Raw genomic sequence first — 20,025 nt, forward strand, 5'->3', positions numbered from 1 at the left:
AAAGCCAAAGGACCCAGGTTCAATTCCCCAGGACCCATGTAAGTCAGATGCAGAAGGTGGCGCAGGTGTCTGGCGTTTGTTCGCAGTGGCTGGAGGCCTTCTTCACTGCTGTGTTTGCTGGGCTCGCTGCCTGTGAGCTTCTGAGGGTTCTCCTGTGTCCTCCTTCTACTTAACGCTGAGAGTCTGGGATTCAAAATGCTCACGCCACCTCTGACTCTCCACAGGCGGCGGGGTCTGCACGTGGAGCCTCACGCGTACACTGCAAGGGCTTTTCCCACTGAGCATCTCCCCAGCCCTCACCTTATTACGCATTATTTCTGCCAGTCTGAGGAGATGAACTGGGATCCACTGTGATGTTTCTCTTGTGGCAAATTAGACATTTTATAATTTGCTTTCGTTTCTAGAACAGCTGATGGTATGCAAAAAAAAAAGCTTGTTAAAGTTCTATTCTCTCTTCAATATTCTATTGAGATGTGTTGCTCAAGAAAAACATTTGGAAGTCTATGAAATGACTTCACAGTTAGATTATAAAACAGCCACTATGCTCCTTGTAAACAGAACTACATTCTAAGTGATCTGGTGACTGAATTTCAGCTGACCACAGCTTTTCCCTGAGTACAGGTGACTGTCAGTTAATTGGTCTCTAGGCACATGCTCTGTCACCAGTGCACCCGCAGTGGACAGGATCCCACAGAGGGTGGACACTGTGAGGCGGGGATCATGGGTGACCTAACGTGTCTGCCCATCTCAGCAGGCACCATGTTCGGATCACTGTGTTCACATCCTGGCTCTAGATGCTGGCGGGTAGTGCAGTCAGAAAACACTCAGGCCTCACGGGCCCAGTTCCCACCAGAGGTGACATTCCAGTGCATAGTCACACCAGGACAGTTAGCCACAGATAGACTGCCTTTCATGTGGTCACTTCCTGTTCACTCTCCTTGAAGGAGCTTTCATGCCAGATGCTCAGAGATGTGCCCGGCGGGTACAGAGCAGGGCAAGAGGAGTGAGCAGGTTATGTGGAGCGCAGCTGTCCTGGCATCTTGGGAGTGGCAGCCCTTTCCCTCACGCCGGGTGCTTTCTCTGCCTTCGATGCGGCCTGGCTTGTGTGCGTCTTCAGATTGTGGAGAGGGATGATGGCGTGTGTCTAATGTCCCAGCTACTGAGGAGGCTGAGGCAGGAGGATCACCTAAGTCTAGGAGGAGCTCCTGAACAGTGCGGGCAATATGGTGAGAAGAAAGAAAAAAGAAAGGAAGGGAGTGAGAGAGAAAAGAAGGAATGAACGAACAAAGGGGGAGGAAGGAAGAAAGAGAAGAGGGAAGGAAGGAAATAAGGGAGAAGGAAAGAAGAAAGGAGGGAAGAAAGAAAGGAGGAAGGAAGGAAAGGGAGGGGAAAGAAGGAAGGAGGAGAGGAAAGAAGATGGAAGGAAAAATGAAACGAGGGAAGGGAGGAAGGAAGGGAGAGGAAGAAGGAAGGAAAAAAGAAAGAAAGAAAGGAAAGGAAGGAAAGAATGAAAGGAGGGAAGGGAGGAAGGAATGGAGAGGAAGAAGGAAGGAAGGAAGGAAGGAAGGAAGGAAGGAAGGAAGGAAGAAAGGAAGGAAGGAAAAGAAAGAAAGGAAGGAAAGGGAAAGGAGGCAGGAAGGCAGACACTAAGGCCCCAGGCTTGGTCTCTGCCCTGCTCCTCCCTGGTCTCGACACTGGGTCAGGTGCTGCATATTTCTCGGTCTCAAGCCTCCCGTTAACTGGAGAGACTACGAGAGCTCCTTCGCAAGGGCGCGTGAGGCGGCGTCTGTCTGATGCCCACCGGGGGCCTTCTCAGCCCGGGAGCAGTTAGTGCGTCCAGGGTCCCCCAGCACAGCCAGAGCAGGCCAACCTGCCAGAAGCAGTGGGGAAGGCAGGATTCAAACCGGGGCCATGGTGAGCGCCCGGCTTATCCCTTCCTCTAGAGAAAGATTGTGTGGGCTGAAGTTGTGAAAAGCAAGAGGGAGGGAAATGAGACGGAGCACAAGGGAGACAGATAGACAGCGGAAAGAGGAGTTAAGAGAAAGGAGAGGGGGCCAGGGGGATGGCGCAGTCGGTAAAGCGCTTGCTGAGCAAGCGTGAGGGCCTGGGGTGATCACCTTTCCAGTGATCCCAGCCCTGGGGCAGTGGAGACAGGACGATCCCTAGGACAGCTGGCTAGGTGGTCTAACCTAATCAGCAAGCTCTAGGTGCAGTGCAAAACCTTATCTCAAAAAAAAAAGGAGAAGGGGTGGCTGGAGAGATTGCTTAGTGGTTGAGGCATTTGCCTGAAAAGCCTAACGACCCAGGTTCGATTCCCCGGTACCTACATAAACCAGATGCACAAAGTGGATCATATAGCTGGAGTTTGTTTACAGTGGTTAGAGGCCCTGGTGCACCCATTCTCTCTCTCTCTCTCTCTCAAATAAATAAATGAATAAAATACTAATAAAAAATGGGGATGAACTAAGGAAGGTACCCACCATCTGTCTGTGGTCTCCACATGCATGCACACACACATTCGCAAGCACAACACTCACATATGCATGTAGAGGAAAGAAAGAGAGGATGGACATGCATGGAGTGTAGTCAGAGAAAAAGAAAGGAATTGAGAGGCAGGGAACAAGAAGGAAAGGGAGGATAGCTGGGAGAAAGGGATGCAGGAGGAGAGGGATGAGGGAGCCTCTCACTGGCTCCCATCCCCCATCCCTGGTCCCTGCGTCTCTGGCTGTGGCGGCTCAGACACTTCTGTTCAGTGGGGTTCTGCCCTCCTGGCTGTTCTCTGACCTTGTCTTCCGTTACCTTTGACCTGCCAGCTTCCTGATCGCCCCTCATCGCCCCAGGAGAGCTCAAGGCCAGAGAGTGTCCATGTGAAGACAGAGAAAAACAGCCCCCTTGTCTTTCCCACACCTTCCACTGCTCTCTTCACTCTGCCCTATTTTTTAAAAATATATTTTATTTATTTGTTTGAGAGAGAGAAAGAGGCAGAAGGAGGGAGTGAGGGAGGAAGAGAGAGAGAGAGAGAGAATGGGCGCACCAGGGCCTCCAGCCACTGCAAATGAACTCCAGACGCGTGCGCCCCCTCGTGCATCTGGCTAACGTGGGTCCTGGAGAGTTAAACTGGGATCCTTTGGCTTCTCAGGCAATTGCCTTAACCACTAAGTCATCTCTCTAGCCCACCCTGTCCTATTTTTAGCTAGAGGAAATAGATTCTTTTAAACCTATCACTTTATTCATAAATGATTTGCCTAGTTTTAAAAACGCTACACTGAGCGTATCATATCAGCACTATGGTTTAATAGTAAAGAGCTGAGCTCATTTTCACATGATTGTTGTCCAAGTTTTGGGTAACAACTGTCATTTTAATGGGTTAAATGGATGTATCATTTTATGCTGAAATGATATTATAGCACTACAGCTTTTATCTGGTGTCACATTATTCATTAAAATATAGTTGGGGGCTGGACAAATGGCTTAGCAGTTAAGGTACTTGCCTGCAAAGTCTGAGGGCCCAGGTTTGACTCCCCAGGACCCACGTAAGCCAGATGCACAAGGCGGCACATGCATCTGGAGTTTGTTTGTAGTGGCTGGAAGCCCTGGCATGCCCATTCTCTCTCTCTCTCTCTCTCTCTCTCTCTCTCTGCCTCTTTCTCTCCCTCAAATAAATAAATAAATAAATAATATTTAAAAAATAAAATATAGTAGTTGGGGGCTGGAGAGATGGCTTAGCGATTAAGGCACTTGCCTGTAAAACCTAAGGACCTAGGTTCGATTCCCCAGTGCCCATGTAAAGCCCGAAGCACAAAGTGGTGCGCTCATCTGGAGCTCATTTACAACCACTGGAGGCCCTGGTGCTCCTTTTATCTCTCTGTCTTTCTCTCTCTACTTGCAAGTAAATAAATAAAATATTAGAGAGGAAAAAATGTAGTAACTTGTACTGTCTCCTTTTTGTCACTAGAATATTATTCATCTATGTGAATATGCGTCACTTTCTTTTTTTCTTTTTTACTTCACAGAATCCTCATAATTACAAATAGTTATTCTGACTTAAGTAGCAGTATTTTCCTTTTACTCCTGTAGAAGCCCACAAGTTCTGCTGATGAATTCCGTATTTGGGGTGTTATTAGTTTGCTGTTTCTTGTGTCTTTCAGTTCTCCTTGTTGCCTCTCATCCCCTCTTCACCTCAATTTTTAAGCTCATAAAGTGGAGATTTCTTATTATAACAGTGAATCATAGCCAGGCATAGTGTTGCACGCCTATAATCTTGGCTCTCTGGAAGTGAAAGGAGGAGGACGGGAAGGTCATGTTCAAGGTCATTGTTGGCTACAGAGTGAGTTTGAAGCTAGCCTGCACTATGTGAAACACAATCTCAAAAAAAAGGGGGGTGGACAGAGACAACCCCAATGACTCCAGCATACGCAGTCAGCACACGCATGACTCAGGCCTGCCTGATAATGCTATAGACTGGCTGTGCCAGAGATCAGATTTATACATGTGTTAGATATGAGCAATAGTACGCAGCAGCATCATGGCCTCACCGTGCCTGACACTCCCTACACAAGAGCATCATGACAGGAGGAGACGATCCTGACATCAAAATAAGAGAGACTGATGGAGAGGGGGGGGGATAGGATGGAGAGCGGAGTTTCAAAGGGGCAAGTTGTGGGGGGTGGGCAGAGGGGAATTACCATGGGTTATTGTCTACCATTATGGCAATTGTCAATAAAAAAAAAAATAGACAGTAGAGAGGGCGAGCTGGCTGGTAGACAGGGTGCTGAGGCAAATTGCCCTTTGAAAATTGGAGCTGCGTCAGGAGAATTGTCAGAATAAAGCCACAGGCAGCTTGACGGGGTCCTGAAGCCAGAGAGAGGCGTCGGTTTTCCACAGGAAAAAAAAAAGGGATTTCATGACTTTTCTAGATTTTTTCAGAGGATTTCCACGTTTCTTCGCCCAGCCTCTGTGCTAGGAGCCGTGGAGGCAGAAGGAGGCGGGAAGGCAGTAGAGCCAACGCCTGGCTCTGGTGGGAGGGGTCCTTGGCACCAAAGGGGCTCGTCTTGCTTTCCTGACCGGCCCTGGGCCCCGGCAGCAAGGCCTCTTACAGTGACTGCATCTGTGTTCCACCAATAACGCCAGGCAGATGCATCAGGATTGACATGGGAAAGTCTAGAAAGGACCTTGAGAAAGATTTCACCCACCTAGTGATGTATTATTAACCTCTATTCATCTGCGGTGGAGATCCCCCAAGGCTAAGCAACTGAATTCCCCATTCATGGGAGGGTTGCAGTGCTGGGTTTTCACATGCTGTGTGCTGAGCTCCTGCCGGGAGATTCCTGTTGGGAGAAGGTGCCAGGAAGCCAGAGGGTGGTGGGAAGCTAGAGAACCGGGTCTAGCAGTTAGAGGTGTGGACCCTCCTTTATTCTAGAAAGTTGGTCTGGTTGGACTTCTGTAGGTTTATATTGAATGTCTACTGTGGGGATTTAGTCTCAGTAGATAAAATTGTTTGTACTTACTTGATTTTTTGTTTGTTTGTTTGGTAGGTTTGGTTTTTCCAGGTAGGGTTTCACTCTACCTCAGGCTGACCTGGAATTCACTACGTAATCTCGGGGTGGCCTCGAACTCAAGGCGATCCTCCCACTTCTGCCTCCCAAATCCTGGGATTAAAGGCATGCCACTCCCCCCCCCATTTGATATTTTTTAAAATTTCTTCCCCCCCCCCACGTAGGGTCTCACTCTGGCCCAGGCTGACCTGGAACTTACTATGTAGTTTCAGCATGGCCTCGAACTCACAGCAGTCTTCCTACCTCTGCCTCCTTAGTGTTGGGATGAAATGTATGTGCCACCACGCTCAGTCCCTGCCCCCTGCTTTTTTTAGTTTTCGGGGTAAAGTCCCACTCTAACCCAGGCTGACCTAGAACTCACTCTGTAGCCCAGGTTATTCTTGAACCATGGAGATCATCCTACCTCAGCCCCGACTTTATTCTTGACGTGTGTGTGGTCTATGCGCATGCCTGTTTATATGCGTTGTGGATGCACACGTGTGCATGAGTCTCCATGTATGTGCACGTGTGTGTGTGTGTGTGTGTGTGTGTGTGTGTGTGTGTAAGCTAGAAGAAAAGGATGGTGGCATTCCTCATGCCCCATCCACCTCCCAACACAGAGCTCACTGCTGAGTCTAGACTAGCTGACCAGCAAGCTCCAGGGCTCCTCCTATCTTTGCCTTCCCGTCACTGGAATGATAGGGGTTCACCACCACACCTGGCGTTGACATGTTACTGAGGCTTGAACTTGGGTCCTCATGTATGTGAGGTAAGCACTTTACTAAGTTACCTCCCTAGTCGCTAGCTGCCCTTCTGCTAGTGGGAGTTTTTCCTTCACTCGTGGACATAGCTTGGTTACCTAACAGGTGCCAAATAAGTGTGTCTTAAACTGAATGATCCTGTGGACAGGTGTCTCAACACAGGTGTCCCACAACCTAGAAGGTAAATATTCTGTGGTTCTAAATAATACCACATTGGCTTAATTTGATGATGTCTAAATGGTGGAAGTTACCTTTGACACTGAGAACTAATGCAACACATAGCTTGTTTGACCCGAGTTACTTTTTTTTTTTTTTCTTAAATGCAATTGTTTAAATTCTGAAGTCCTTTGTATAGGAAAGTGAAATGTTCACATTTTGAACATCTAAAAATAAAACAATGGTGTTGCTCAGAAATGTTTTCTGATTCGAGAGTCAAAATGAGGAGTAATTACAGAGTCAGACCACGGTGATCAGGCATTCATTGTTTTAGGCCAATTAACAGCAGTATTGAGAAACCAAATTACTGAAACCTTTGAAAATCTTTTCCTGTTTTCTAATGAGTTGTGATGGTCAAATGCGCGGCCTATGTAAGGTGCGATGTGAATTATTAAGTTTTAATCAAGAGTATCACTGTCGGGGCTGGAGAGATGGCTTAGCAGTTAAGGCACTTGCCTGCGAAGCCAAAGGACCCAGGTTCGATTCCCCAGGACCCACGTAAGCCAGATGCACAAGGGGGTGCATGTGTCTGGAGTTCATTTGCAGTGGCTAGAGGCTCTGGAACACCCATTCTCTCTCTGTCTGTCTCCTCTCTCTCTTTCTCTCTCTCAAATAAGTAAATAATAAATTATATGTTTTTAAAAGTATCATTGTCATTCTCTTAATGGATGGATAATTTCCTCCAAATCAATTCACATAAATCATATGTTGTTTCATTTTAGATTAACTTAGAACAAGCATTCTTAATTGCTTACTAACATCAAATTTAGGAAGGTGGTTTATTGAAAAATTTTACAGAGAAGTACAAGATCGAATAAATCCACTGGGGGCTGGGGATTTAGCTCAATGGTAGAGTGCTTGCCTCCTCACCTGGGCAAGATCTTGGGTTCCATTGAGAGAGAAAGGGGGAAGAGAGAGAAACAAGAAAGGGTCTTGCTTTGGGAAAAGTAGATTTTCAAGCCTGAGATGTGGATATAGAGTGAAGAGACTTCTGGAAACTTCATTTGACAGTCCTTGTTGATCTGTCTAGCAAGGATCATCAGTATCAAGTCCACAAGCATTTTCGTTTGGCCAGCTTCATTTCCCCTTACTTGGAAACATTTGCTGTTCACACATGAGGTACAAAGGATTTAATAATAAAGAACTGTTTAGTAGCTTAATGATCAGCTTTTGGTCATTTAAGTTCTAGATATAACTGCTACATGATTTATTTGTCCAACAGATGTGAATTATTAAAAAGAAAATGGCCCAACGGAGCCCTGCATTTTCTTCTCTTGTCACCGAGGAAAGGCATAATATCTGGACAACATGCACCTAAGGTAATACTCTCCCTTCCCACCAATCCCTTGAGGGCTGCTGCCGGGGGTGAGGGTTACTATACATGAACCTTTGCAGCTGTCGCCTTATGAAAGAATAGTGTTGTTCAAGGGCAAGAGAAGTGTGTCATTGTGTCCCCTGTGCTGGCTGCCAATTTGTAGGTTACTGTGGACCTAAGAAGCAGAGATTTCACAGTGACCCTGTAGAAGGGTTGAATTTTCTGTGACAGCAAAATACCTCTGTGGAAGCTTAAGGCACATGTCCTTGTTAATCCTTTAAAGAATTTTTTTTTTAAATTTTTATTTATTTATTTATTTGAGAGCGACAGACACAGAGAGAAAGACAGATAGAGGGAGAGAGAGAGAATGGGCGCGCTAGGGCTTCCAGCCTCTGCAAACGAACTCCAGACGCGTGCGCCCCCTTGTGCATCTGGCTAACATGGGACCTGGGGAACCGAGCCTCGAACTGGGGTCCTTAGGCTTCACAGGCAAGCGCTTAACCGCTAAGCCATCTCTCCAGCCCTTGTTAATCCTTTAAAATCAGAAGTTGCATATTAAATGCCCACAGGACACATTGGTTTACAATGCATAGCCTGAATGATCATACTTTTGGGGGGGACCGAGGGGGGTATGGCACACCACGGCTTAGCCACTGCGGTCTAATGCCAGATGCTTGGGCCACCTAGTGGGCATGTGTGACCTTGCGCTTGCCTCACCTTTGTGCATCTGGCTTACTTGGGATTTGGAGAATCGAACATGGGTCCTTAGGCTTCCCAGGCAAATGCCTTCACTACTAAGCCAAATCTCTCCAGTCCCATGATTTGAATTTTTTTTTTTTTTTTTGAGGTAGGGTCTTGCTGTAGCTCAGGCTGACCTGCAATTCACTATGTAGTCTCAGGGTGGCCTTGAGCTCACAGCAATCTTCTTACCTCTCTGTTCCTTTTGAGTACTGGGATTAAAAGTGTGTGCCACCACACCTGACTTAAATACATTTTTTATGAGAGAGAGAGAGAGAGAGAATTAATGTGCCAGGGCCTCTAACCACTGCAATCAAACTCCAGATGCGTGCGTCACCTTGTGCGTGTGTGACATCTCGTGCGCACATCACCTCGTGCATGCGTGTCACCTCATGTGTGTGTCACCTCGTGTGCATGTGCCACCTCGTGCACCTGGCTTACTTGGGTTCTGGTGAGTTGAACCTGGGTCCTTAGTCTTTGCAGGCAGGTGCATTACTCGCTAAGCCGTCTCTCCAGCCCCTTAACTGCTTTTTAAATGAGTTGTCAACTTAAACCAATTAGGTGATGGGGCTGGGGAGATGGCTCCATGGGGGAAGCACTTGCCAGGCAAGCGTGAGGGTCTGAGTTCGGATCCCTAGCACCCCCGCAAAATATGTGCGCACCCATAATCCCAGAATGGGGGGGTGGAGACAGGAGGGTCCTTAAGGAGTGCAGACTGATTGGCTTAGCTGAATTGGTGGGCTTTAGGTTCAGTGAGAGACCTTGTCTCAAAGAATAAGGTGGAGGAGCTGGGAAGATGCCTCAATGGTTAAAGGAGGTTGCCTATAAAACCTGCTGGCTCAGGTTCAATTCTCAAGCCACCCACTTAAAGCCAGATATTTAAAAAAAAAGGGGGGTGGTGGAAGTTTCTTGCATTTGTTTGTAGTGACAATAGCCCTGGTGTGCCCATTTGTGCATCTGCACACACACACACACACACACACACACACACACAAACAGGAAAATGAATGTTAAAAAAATAAGGTGAGGGCTGGAGAAATGGCTTAGCAGTTAAGGCACTTGCCTGCAAAGCCAAAGGACCTTGGTTCGATTCCCCAGAACCCACGTCAGCCAGATGCACAAGGGGCACATGCATCTGAAGTTTGTTTGCAGGGCTGGAGGCCCTGGTGCGCCCATTCTCTCTCTCTACCTGCTTATTTCTGTATCTCTTTCTCTCTCTCTCTCTCAAATAAATAAATAAAAATAAAAATATTTTAAAAAATAAGGGGGACTACAAGGCTCAGGGTCCACTGCGGAAGAGGTGGCAGAAAGAATGAAAGAGCCAAATGAAGTATTGTCTACAATGCACTCTTCAACACACGAAATGGCCTGAATATCCATGACCTCACAGTGCCTGACTTTACCTACACAAGACCTGCATAATGGAGGGGGAAAATGATGACGTTACAGTAGAAGAGCAGCTCAGTGGAAAGAAGGGATTCAGTGCAGGTGGATTTGGAAGGGATCAGTGGGGTGGTGGGAGGGAATTATCATGGTTTATCAACTACACTCACGGAAGTTGTCAACAAAAAGCTTAAATTTAAAGGAGATCCCCCTCCAAAATAAGATGAAGAGCAATTGAGAAAGACACTTGATGTTGATCTCTGGCCTCCAGCACATGTCCATATAAATGAACATGCAGCTGTACACACGTGTGCCGCACATGCAGACACACACAACTGCACATGCATGCATGCACGCATACACATCATACCCGTGCAAAGAAATGAAATCATAAAAATAAAAGTCAGGGGCTGGAGAGATGGCTTAGTGGCTAAGCGCTTGCCTGTGAAGCCTAAGGACCCCAGTTCGAGGCTCGGTTCCCCAGGTCCCACGTTAGCCAGATGCACAAGGGGGCGCACGCATCTGGAGTTCGTTTGCAGAGGCTGGAAGCCCTGGCCCGCGCATTCTCTCTCTCTCCCTCTGTCTGTCTTTCTCTCTGTGTCTGTCTCTCTCAAATAAATAAAATTAAAAAAAAAAAGTCAGGTGTGGTTGTGCATGCCTTTAATCCCAGCACTCGGGAGGCAAAGGTAGGAGGATCGCTATGAGTTCAAGGCCACCCTGAGACTCCGTAGTGAATTCCAGGTCAGCCTGAGCCAGAGTGAGACCCTACCTCAAAATACCAAATTAATTAATTAAAGTAAATCAAAATAAAACAAGGAAATTTTGCATATAAATCTGAATTCCTTGGCTCATTTTGAAATATCGGGTTGTCTAGAAAAATGCCAGATGTGGTGGCGCACGCCTTTCATCCCAACACTTGGGAGGCAGAGGTAGGAGGATCTCCGTGAGTTGGAGGCCACTCTGAGACTACATAATGAATTTCAGGTCAGCCTGGGCTAGAGCAGATCCTACTTTGCAAAAAAGAAAAAGTGACCTGAATTCCCAAATGACTTTTTCAGGGGCGGAGCAGAGCCATGGCTTCCTGGGGCCATTCCGTTCCCAGCATCTGGGGTGTGTTCGACTCTTCTGGGACCCTATGACCCTGGCATTTGTAAACACTGCTTGAGGGGAGGGAGGGGGAGCTAGCAGGTCAAAAGACCCGAGTCAGTTTCCTGTGTCTGTCACCAGCCTCTTACTCTTGGAGGCTGTGGAATATGCTAGAAGCCATTAAAGTCTATGGGCACAGTCACCAAAAGGGATAGACAATTTGTATTTCCTTCTCTGGTAAGTCTGACTTTGAAAAAAAAAAGGGGGATTTCTTTCCTCCTCCGATGAACCCCCTCTTGGTGCGGGTCCCCTCCGCAGGCGGGTGAGGACCATGCCGCGACACAGCCAGTCCCTGACCATGGCGCCGTACTCCTCGGTGAGCCTCGTGGAGCAGCTGGAAGACCGGATCCTCTGCCACGAGAAGACCACGGCCGCCCTGGTGGAGCACGCCTTCCGGATTAAGGACGACATCGTCAGCAGCCTGCAGAAGATGCAGAGCAAGGGCGGAGGCGACCGCTTGGCCAGGCTCTTCCTGGAGGAGCACATCCGGAACATCACGGCCATCGTCAAGCAGCTGAATCGCGACATCGAGGTAAGGTGTGCAGCTGGCCTTGAACACGCAGCAGTTCTCCTGCCTCAGCCTCCCCAGTGCTGAATTAGCAGGCGTACAGCACGGCACCGGTGTCCGCAGTGCGGATAGACCCTAAGCTATATGAGTGTGTGTGTGTGTGTGTGTGTGTGTGTGTGTGTGTGTAAAAGTGTAGGGATGCAGTTCTCAGGTCACGGCAGTCCTTCCCGTCCACCTCATTTGAAGCAGGTTTTCTCGCTCTGCATTCTCGTTCTGCTCTTCCAGGGAATTTCTCCGGTCTCCACAGAAGCTCCCCAACACCTTCCATGGCTTCTGGATTTCTTTCTTTTTTTTTTTTTTTTTTTTTTTTTTTTTTTGGTTTTTTTGAGGTAGGGTCTCACTCTAGCCCAGACTGACCAGGAATTCACTATGTAGTCTCAGGATGGCCTCGAACTCATGGCGATCCTCCTACCTCTGACTCCCGAGTGCTGGGATTAAAGGTGTGTGCCACCACACCCAGATGGCTTCTGGATTTTTATGTGGAGTCACGGGATCAAACTCAGACGCTCCAGCTTAAACAAACAGTGAGAACTCTATCCGCTGAATCATACCCCAGCCTCCTTTTTTTTAGAGACAGGGTCTCCAGTTTGCCCAGGAAGGACTCCAGCTTGCTTTGTAGCTGGGGATGACCTTGAACTTCTGATCCTCCTGCCTCCACCTTCCAAGTGCTGGCATTGCAAGTGTATCATCGCACCACACCCAGTTTATGAAGTGCTGGAGATTGAGCCCCAGATTTTATGTGGTAAAGAAGCGCTCTGCCAGCTGAGCCACCCCACCAGCATATAAGGTATATGTGGTGTGGTGTGTGTGTGTCTGTATGTCTGTCTGAAGCAGGATTTCACTCTAGCCCTGGAACTCACTCTGTAACCCAGGCTGGCCTCAAACTTGAGGTGATCCTCCTACCTCAGCTTCTCAAGTGTTGAGACTAAATTCACTGCCCTCAAACGTATATATTCTTATGTAGCTCAGGCTAGCCTGGAATTCCTGATCCTCCAGTGTCCACCTCCTGAGTGTTTGGATTAAAGTCACTGTACCCAGGCTGGAGAGATGCCTTAGCGGTTAAGGTGCTTGCTGTGAAGACTTAAGGACCCAGGTTCGACTCCTCAGAACGCACCTAAGCCAGATGCACATGGTGATGGACGCTTCTGGAGCTCGTTTGCAGTGGCTGAAGCCTTAGTGTGCCCATTTTCTCTCTCATAAACAAATAAATAAAAATAAAATATTTTTTAAAAGAGAAAGAAAAATTAAAGCCACTGTACCCAACTATATATATGTATGTATGTGTGTGTATATATATATATATATATATATATTTTTTTTTTTTTTTTAAGACAGTCTTATGTAGCTCAGTTGGCCTCTAACTCACTATGTAGGGAGGCCAGCCTTGACTTCCTGACCTCCAGCATCCACCTCCCGAGTGCTGGGATAACAGGCGTGTGCCACCACCACCTGGCTCTGCCTTGTCTTTTCTTAATGATCACCACGGAAACGGCTTACACAAATATCCTAGTTAAATTTATTCCAGTATTTGATAGCAATTACTGTCAGTGTTATTTGTGCTTATTCTAAATTTACCTTGCTGATTATTAAATCATTTTGTTTTGTTTGGCTCTCAGTGGAGACGGAGCGCTACACACAAAAAAAGGTTCCCTTACAAGACTCTTCACGCTCCAGAGACAGCCATTACTCCAATTACTGGGTCAGCCTTTGCGCTCCCCATGAAATGTTTCTAGGCCTTAATGATTGCATATGATAAAGTCTGTTTTCTAAACAGCTCAGGCATTTGAATTGCTCTTTGAGAATCTTCCTTATTGTTGTATTTTACTTTGAAATGGGCCTAATAAGGGGCCAATGTCATCTATTTTTAGAATTTGTAGTAAGCTTACTGCTGCATTTTTAAGAATATTTTTAAATTATTTATTTATTTGCAAGCAGACAGAGATAGAGAGACAAAGAGAATAGGCGCACCAGGGCTTCCAGCTGCCTCAAACAAAATCCAGATGCATGTGCCACCCTGTGTATCTGGCTTTATGTGGGCACTGTGAAATCAAACTCAAGTCATTAGGCTTTGCAAGCAAGCACCTTAACTGCTAAGCTATGTATTCAGCCCCTGGTACTAGCTTTTAAAAATATTTTATTTATTTATTTATTAGAGAGAGAGAAAGAAAAAAGGGGGAAGGGCAGTCAGACAGAGTGAGTGTAGGCATGTAAGGGACTCCTGCCACTGCAGACCAACTCCCGATCCATGGGCCAGTTAGCGCATCTGACTTTATGTGGGTATTGGGGAATCTAATCCAGGCCATCAGGCTTTGCAAGTAAGTGTTTTTAACCGCTGAGCCATCTCTCCAGCCCTGTTGCTAGTCTTTGAGTAACTGTGGGGACCATGCAATTGAATTCAGAAATCTTCAGGTGAAGTAGAGCTGGGGTCTCCATCATGGCATGATGTCAGTCTTTCGTGCATATTAAGAACTGTTTGTTTATTAACCCAAGGCCCGCAAAGACTTTCTCCAGTGTTTTCTGAAAAAAAAATTTAGTGTTTTATATTTAAACTTGTAATCCGTTTTGAGTTGATGTTCGTGAAGGATGTGAGGTAAGGAGGCTCTGCCTTCCTTTTGTGCTGCCGTACTGAACCAAACAGACACTGGTACTTTACAAGCCTGTTTCACCTGACAGACCGTGAGCTGCTAAAAATGAGCAGACCCTGCCTTGGCCTCTCTGTAGTGCCCAAGCCCAGTGTTGGGAGCCAAATGTGGCAGCTGCTATCCTCACCCACTGGTGCTGTTATCTTAAAATGCCCAAGAGTGAATGATTCATAAAGAACAGACATTTAGTCCTCACGGTTCTGAGGGCAGGGCGCGTAAGACCACGGCCTAGGCGTTTAATATTCGGCGCAGAACTCGCTGTGTGGTCACGTGACCATAGAAGAAGGGCCAAAAGGGACAAGTGCCGTGTCCTTTCTTGGGAGGACAGCGGCCTACTCCATAAGGCCTTTGCATAATGGCCGAGATCCCGTCATGAGAGTGCTGCCTTGACGACGCGATGGCCTCCCCAGAGTGCACACTGCCTAATATCATCACAGTGGGGATGGAGTTTCTACAGGGTTTTGGAGGAACTCCGTCAGTCAACCCATAGAAAATGCCAGTTGTGAATAAAGGCCCAGTGTAGATGAAGCCAGCGCCCATCTGCTAGAGACGTGAAGAGTGGGTCTTTTCAGGGAGGACCGGCGGAGCAACGTCAGCTCCCGGACCTGCGGCGGCAGTGCTGGGGCTCACCTCCCCAACACGCTCCTTTCTCTTCTCTTTTTAAATTTTATTTATTTATTTGAGAGAGACTGAGAGAGGGAGAGAGAGAGAATGAGTGTGCCAAAGCCTCCAACCACTGCAATTGAACTCCATACACATATGCCACCTTGTGCATCTGTCCTGGGGAATCGAATGTGGGTCCTTTGGCTTTGCAGACAAGTGCCTTAACTGCTAAGCCATCTCTCTCCAGCTCTCTTTTTCATTTTCTTTTTTTAAAACTTTTGTTTATTTGAGAGAGAGAAGGAGAGGGAGAGAGAGAGAGAGTGAGAAAAAGGAAAATAGAGAGAGTGGGCATGCCAGGGCCTCTAGCCACTACACACGAACTCCAGACACATGTGCCACATTATACATCTGGTTTAAGTGGGTACTGAGGAATTGAATCTGGGTCCTTATGCTTCGCAGTCAAATGCCTTAACCACTAAGCCATTTCTCCAGCACCTCCTGTGTGTGTTTTTTTAATGTCTTTATTGGGGTGGGCATGGTGGTGCACGCCTTTAATCCCAGCACTCAGGAGGCAGAGGCAGGAGGATTGCTGTGAGTTCAAGGACACCTTGAAACTACATAGTGAATTACAGGTCAGCCTTGGCTAGAGGGAGAGCCTACCTCGAAAAACAAACAAAAAATGTTTTTATTGGGCTGGAGAGATGGCTCAGTGAGTTAAGGTGCTTGCCTGCAAAGCCTAACAAACCGAGTTGAAGTCCCCAGTACCACATAAAGCCAGATGAACAAAGTGGATCTGGAGTCCGTCTGTAGGGGGTAGGAGCCATGGCGTACCCATTCTCTCTTTCTCTCTTCTTGCAAATAAAAGACATTTTTAAAAATTAAAAAACTTAAAGATTTATTTATTTATTTATTTGAGAGAGAGAGAGAGAGAATGGGTGCACCAAGGCTTCCTGTCACTGCAAACAAACTTCAGACACATGTACCATGTCATGCATCTGGCTATACATGGGCACTGGGGAACTGAACCTGGGCTGACAGGTTTTGCAGGCAAGTGCCTCTGACCACTGACCAATCTCCCCAGCCCGCCTTTCTCTCTTTTTTTTTTTTAAATTTTTGTTTATTTATTTGATAGTGACAGACACAGAGAGAGAAAGGCAGATGTATATAGAGAGAATGGGCGCGTCAGGGCCTCCAGCCACTGCAAATGAATTCCAGATGCGTGCACCCCCTTTTGCATCTGGCTAATGTGGGTCCTGGGGAATCAAGCCTCGAACCAGGGTCCTTCGGCTTCACAGGCAAGCACTTAATAGCGAAGCCATCTCTCCAGCCCGCCTTTCTCTTTTCTATTTTGCTCCTTGGAAGCTCTGATGAAACTCTGAGGGTAATAAATCAACTCTCCCAGGTCCTGGCCTTGGCAGCCATCCTCTGCTTTCTGCCCCTGTAGGCCCATCTGGGGGAAGCTTGTCTGTTCTGTGTCCAGGCTCCCTCTGAGTGCCTCCCCGTGCCGGGGTTGCTCTGAGGAGGCTCCACAGAGCCGCTTTGCTAACTAGGGGATCTGCAGACTTACCTGAGAACCCAGAGTCGGTCCTCACTTCGAGCTTTTGCAGGTTGTTTCCCCAAGCACATTTCTCTCAGTTTGTGAACAATTCCCAATGCCGTGAGTTTTAAATCGCAATTCTGTGTTTTTCCAACATCTGAAGCACATTTTATGCAGTGATTATTCTTGCCTTACCCAGACAGCACCCTTTTCCCACTTACTTACATGTATCTTTAGAGTATGCAAATCGTGCAAATGAGAGGATCATTTCCGTTGTAGAGAAGGAAAACTGAATAAAATCTAATCTTGGCAGAAAATTTACCTTGGGTATTTGAATGCTTACTGTTTTATAACTGGTAATAACTATCTATCATGTTTAACAGCAAGGACACTTAGAAATTTAAGATTCCACTATGAAACGTTAATTGCATGGGTTTGTATATATTACACACTTCAGCCTGTCAGCCCAAACGTGACAAAGACTGAGAGAGACTAGAGTCTCAGCTGCAGCTATAGGACTTCACCTGAATGCAATCAGGTTGTGTCATTAGTCGGTTTGCATGACTGTGACAAATTTCCACAGACTGTACACCAGAAACTCATATCTTACAGTAACAGAGAGTAGGAAGTTCAAGGTCCAAGGCCCCCCTTCCTGGTTTGTACGTTTGAACGGCTGTGCCACGCTAAATGCTGTCTTCTTGTGGCCTTTCGTGGCAGAAACCAGAAGCAGGCTCGCTTATTTTTTTTTAATTTATTTATTTTGTAGGTGGTCTCACGGCTGCTTTCAGACTTGAGCTTCTGATCTCCCTGCCTCTACCCCTCAAAGGCTTAGATTACAGGCCTGCCTCACCATGCCGGGGTTTCTGCCGTGCTGCGGATGAAGCCTGGGGCTGCTGCAGGTCTGGTCACACCCGGGGTGTGACCTGCGTCTGTGGGACATCGGCAGGGCCCTGGGTTAAAGCAAACGTAAGCTGTCTGACAGGCTTCCTGTTGCTAGGCAAGCACTCCCAAGTGAGCCACGTCCTCAGCCCAGAAGCAAGCTCTTGATATTCTCTTGATTCTCTATCTATCTATCTATCTATCTATCTATCTATCTATCTATATGATATGATATATCTATATGATATGATATGATATGATATGATATGATATGATATCATATCATATCATATCATATCATATTTGTGCTGTGCTAGGGATGAAACCCAGGTGCCCTTGTTAGGAATCCCACTCATGAGGTCTCTATCTTTACAACCTAAATACATCCCAAAGCCTCTCCCTCCTAACACTGGAGGTTAGGATTCGAACCTCCTTTTGTCCTTAGAAGTACCAAGACAATGCAATGATGTAGAGTAGAAACTTAAAAGTGAAAAGCTCACAGTCTTCCTTCCTCAGCCTCTGAGTTGCTGAGGTAACAGGCGGGAACCTCTGGGCCCAGCTTCATGACTTGCTCTGAAGTCAAAGAATGGAAGCAATCCATTCACATTCAAACAATCCATCTTGCCCTGAGGGAGCTTATGCACTGACTCCCGTTCCAGAAGGGATCGCTTTGGCTACTGTGTTGGGGAGCAAGGGTGGAAGCGAGGGTGCCAGGGGTGCAGCTCAGAGCAGACCCCTAGTGCTGCGTGCGCGGGGCCCCAATTTCGCTTCTTCTTGAGCGACGCAAAAAACAAAACACAAGAAAGCAGCAGGGAGCTACCGCAGCGATGCGGAGTGGAAGTGACAGCCGCTGCCGACTTGGGGACAAGTGGGCGGATGCTGGATTTATTTTGGAGGCAGAGATGACAGGACTTTGTGCGTGTTGGAGGTGAGGGACTTCTGTTCAGGACGTGGCAGGTTTTAGAAGCTCATTGAAAATCCAGATGGAAGTTTCAGGAAGTCAGCTCTATACATGAGACTGGAAACGGAGACTTTAAAAATCTATTTATTTTTATTTGTGCGTGTGTGCACGGATGCTCGTGCTGTGGTGTGTACGCCATGTGGAGGTCAGAGGACAACCCTGAGGTGCCTGTGTGCCAACTTTTCCGAGACAGAATCTCTTGCTGCTGCGAATGGACAATGAGACTGGCTGGGCCCGTGAACTTGGGCTCTCCTGGCTCTGCATAAGTGCACCAGGATCACAGATGCATGCGCCGCTTTGCATTTGCACGGGTGCTGGGGAATTGAACTCCAGGCCGGCAGGCTTTGCAAGCAAGGGCTTTCAGCCGCTGGGCCGTCTTCCCAGGGACTGGGGCGTTCTAAGCCTCGGCATAGTAATAGTGTCAGGCGGGGAGGTCTGCAGCGGGCACGTGGACTTGTCTGTAGTCGCAAGGTCATTGCCAAACCAACCTAGGTAGAGTCAGAGAAGGAGAATCGTGGGGAGCTCCTTCTTTCCTGGCGGATCCTAGGCAGCTCAGGGCCTGGCTGGCCAGGCATAGCTTTCCACCACTTCTGCATATCCACCATTACAGAGCCCATGGGGGCTGACTTGGAGTCCTTGTTCCATGCTGGCTTTGGGAAAGGGGTGGAGAGTTCTTGAAAGATAGGCACTGTCTTAGAAGAAAAAAAATAGAAGGAGACAGATGTCCCCTCTTTGGGAATAGCTGGCCTCTCTTCTCTGTGGACATGAAGCATGTTTCTTGTTGGCTCCTGGGCTGCACTGAGTTGCTCTGCAGTCTTTCCTGATGCTAGGGAGCCCTCGAAAGCCATGCCTGGTGTTCCTGCCCGTAACAGAACAAAAAACCATTTCGTGACTTGACAATAAGGGACAATGGGTGATTGACTTAAGGATGTGTGACTTTTCCAAAGAAAACGTGTCGTGATGCTATATTGTTCCAAAATGGCAAGCTAGAGCACATTCCTAACTTTACTGGTTTTCTAAGGCTTAATTCTAGAATTACTTGAAACAATAAGCTTGGTAATGCCTTCTGTTTTTTCATAACATTTTAGTAATGTGAATACTGTGCTAAGCTCAGATTTTTTTTTTTTTCTGTATTCTTCAAGGCTCTTCTAACACAATACCTTATTCATCTGCATAAGAGTTCTGAGAGGAAAATGGGCTTTTCTAAGAATTAAAACAAAAAAAAAACCCAACATATTTTATTCTGGTTACAAAAGGGATGCATGGCCAGGTGTGGTGGCACATGCTTTTAATCCCAGCACTTGGGAGACAGAGGCAGCAGGATCGCCATGAGTTTGAGGCCACCCTGAGACTACAGAGTGAATTCCAGGTCAGCCTGGGCTAGAGAGAGAGAGACCCTGCCTTGAAAAAAAAAGAAAAAGTGATGGATGTCCATTGTGGGGGAAAAAAGGTATCAACTATCATTGCAAATGTTAATAGTATAAGGTTCTTAATACACAGCTGGAACTGGGCTATGCATTCATTTATACTCTTTCTTGTTGCTTAATATGAAATGTTATACATTTTCCCTTGTTTTAAAGAGCTCTGCTGGGTGCACCTCCACGTGTTTGTATAATGCAGCTTGTAAAGTAGTCTGTGTGGGTATCACACTGTGAAGACATCTTGGCACATGCATTTTTGTCATTTTTCTTGTCCCCTCCCCCAAGTTAAATTCTAAGAATTAGAGTCACTGGGTCAAAACT

At 47.0% G+C, this 20,025-nt stretch overlaps 1 protein-coding gene across 3 annotated transcripts in view; it reads left to right on the top strand.

The window, feature by feature from the left end:
* Fam81a (family with sequence similarity 81 member A) overlaps positions 1–20,025 on the top strand; it is a 68,331-nt gene that overhangs the window by 17,311 nt on the left and 30,995 nt on the right. For all 3 annotated transcript variants that reach the window (XM_045160869.1, XM_045160867.1, XM_045160868.1), the window contains exons 2-3: positions 7,734–7,830; positions 11,352–11,625. In XM_045160869.1, the coding sequence (XP_045016804.1) occupies positions 7,820–7,830; positions 11,352–11,625 (285 nt within the window). In that variant the 5' untranslated portion in view covers positions 7,734–7,819. The remainder of the gene's footprint in view (positions 1–7,733; positions 7,831–11,351; positions 11,626–20,025) is intronic.

The sequence above is a fragment of the Jaculus jaculus genome, chromosome 10, assembly GCF_020740685.1.
Source record: "Jaculus jaculus isolate mJacJac1 chromosome 10, mJacJac1.mat.Y.cur, whole genome shotgun sequence".
Classification (NCBI taxonomy): Eukaryota; Metazoa; Chordata; class Mammalia; order Rodentia; family Dipodidae; genus Jaculus; species Jaculus jaculus.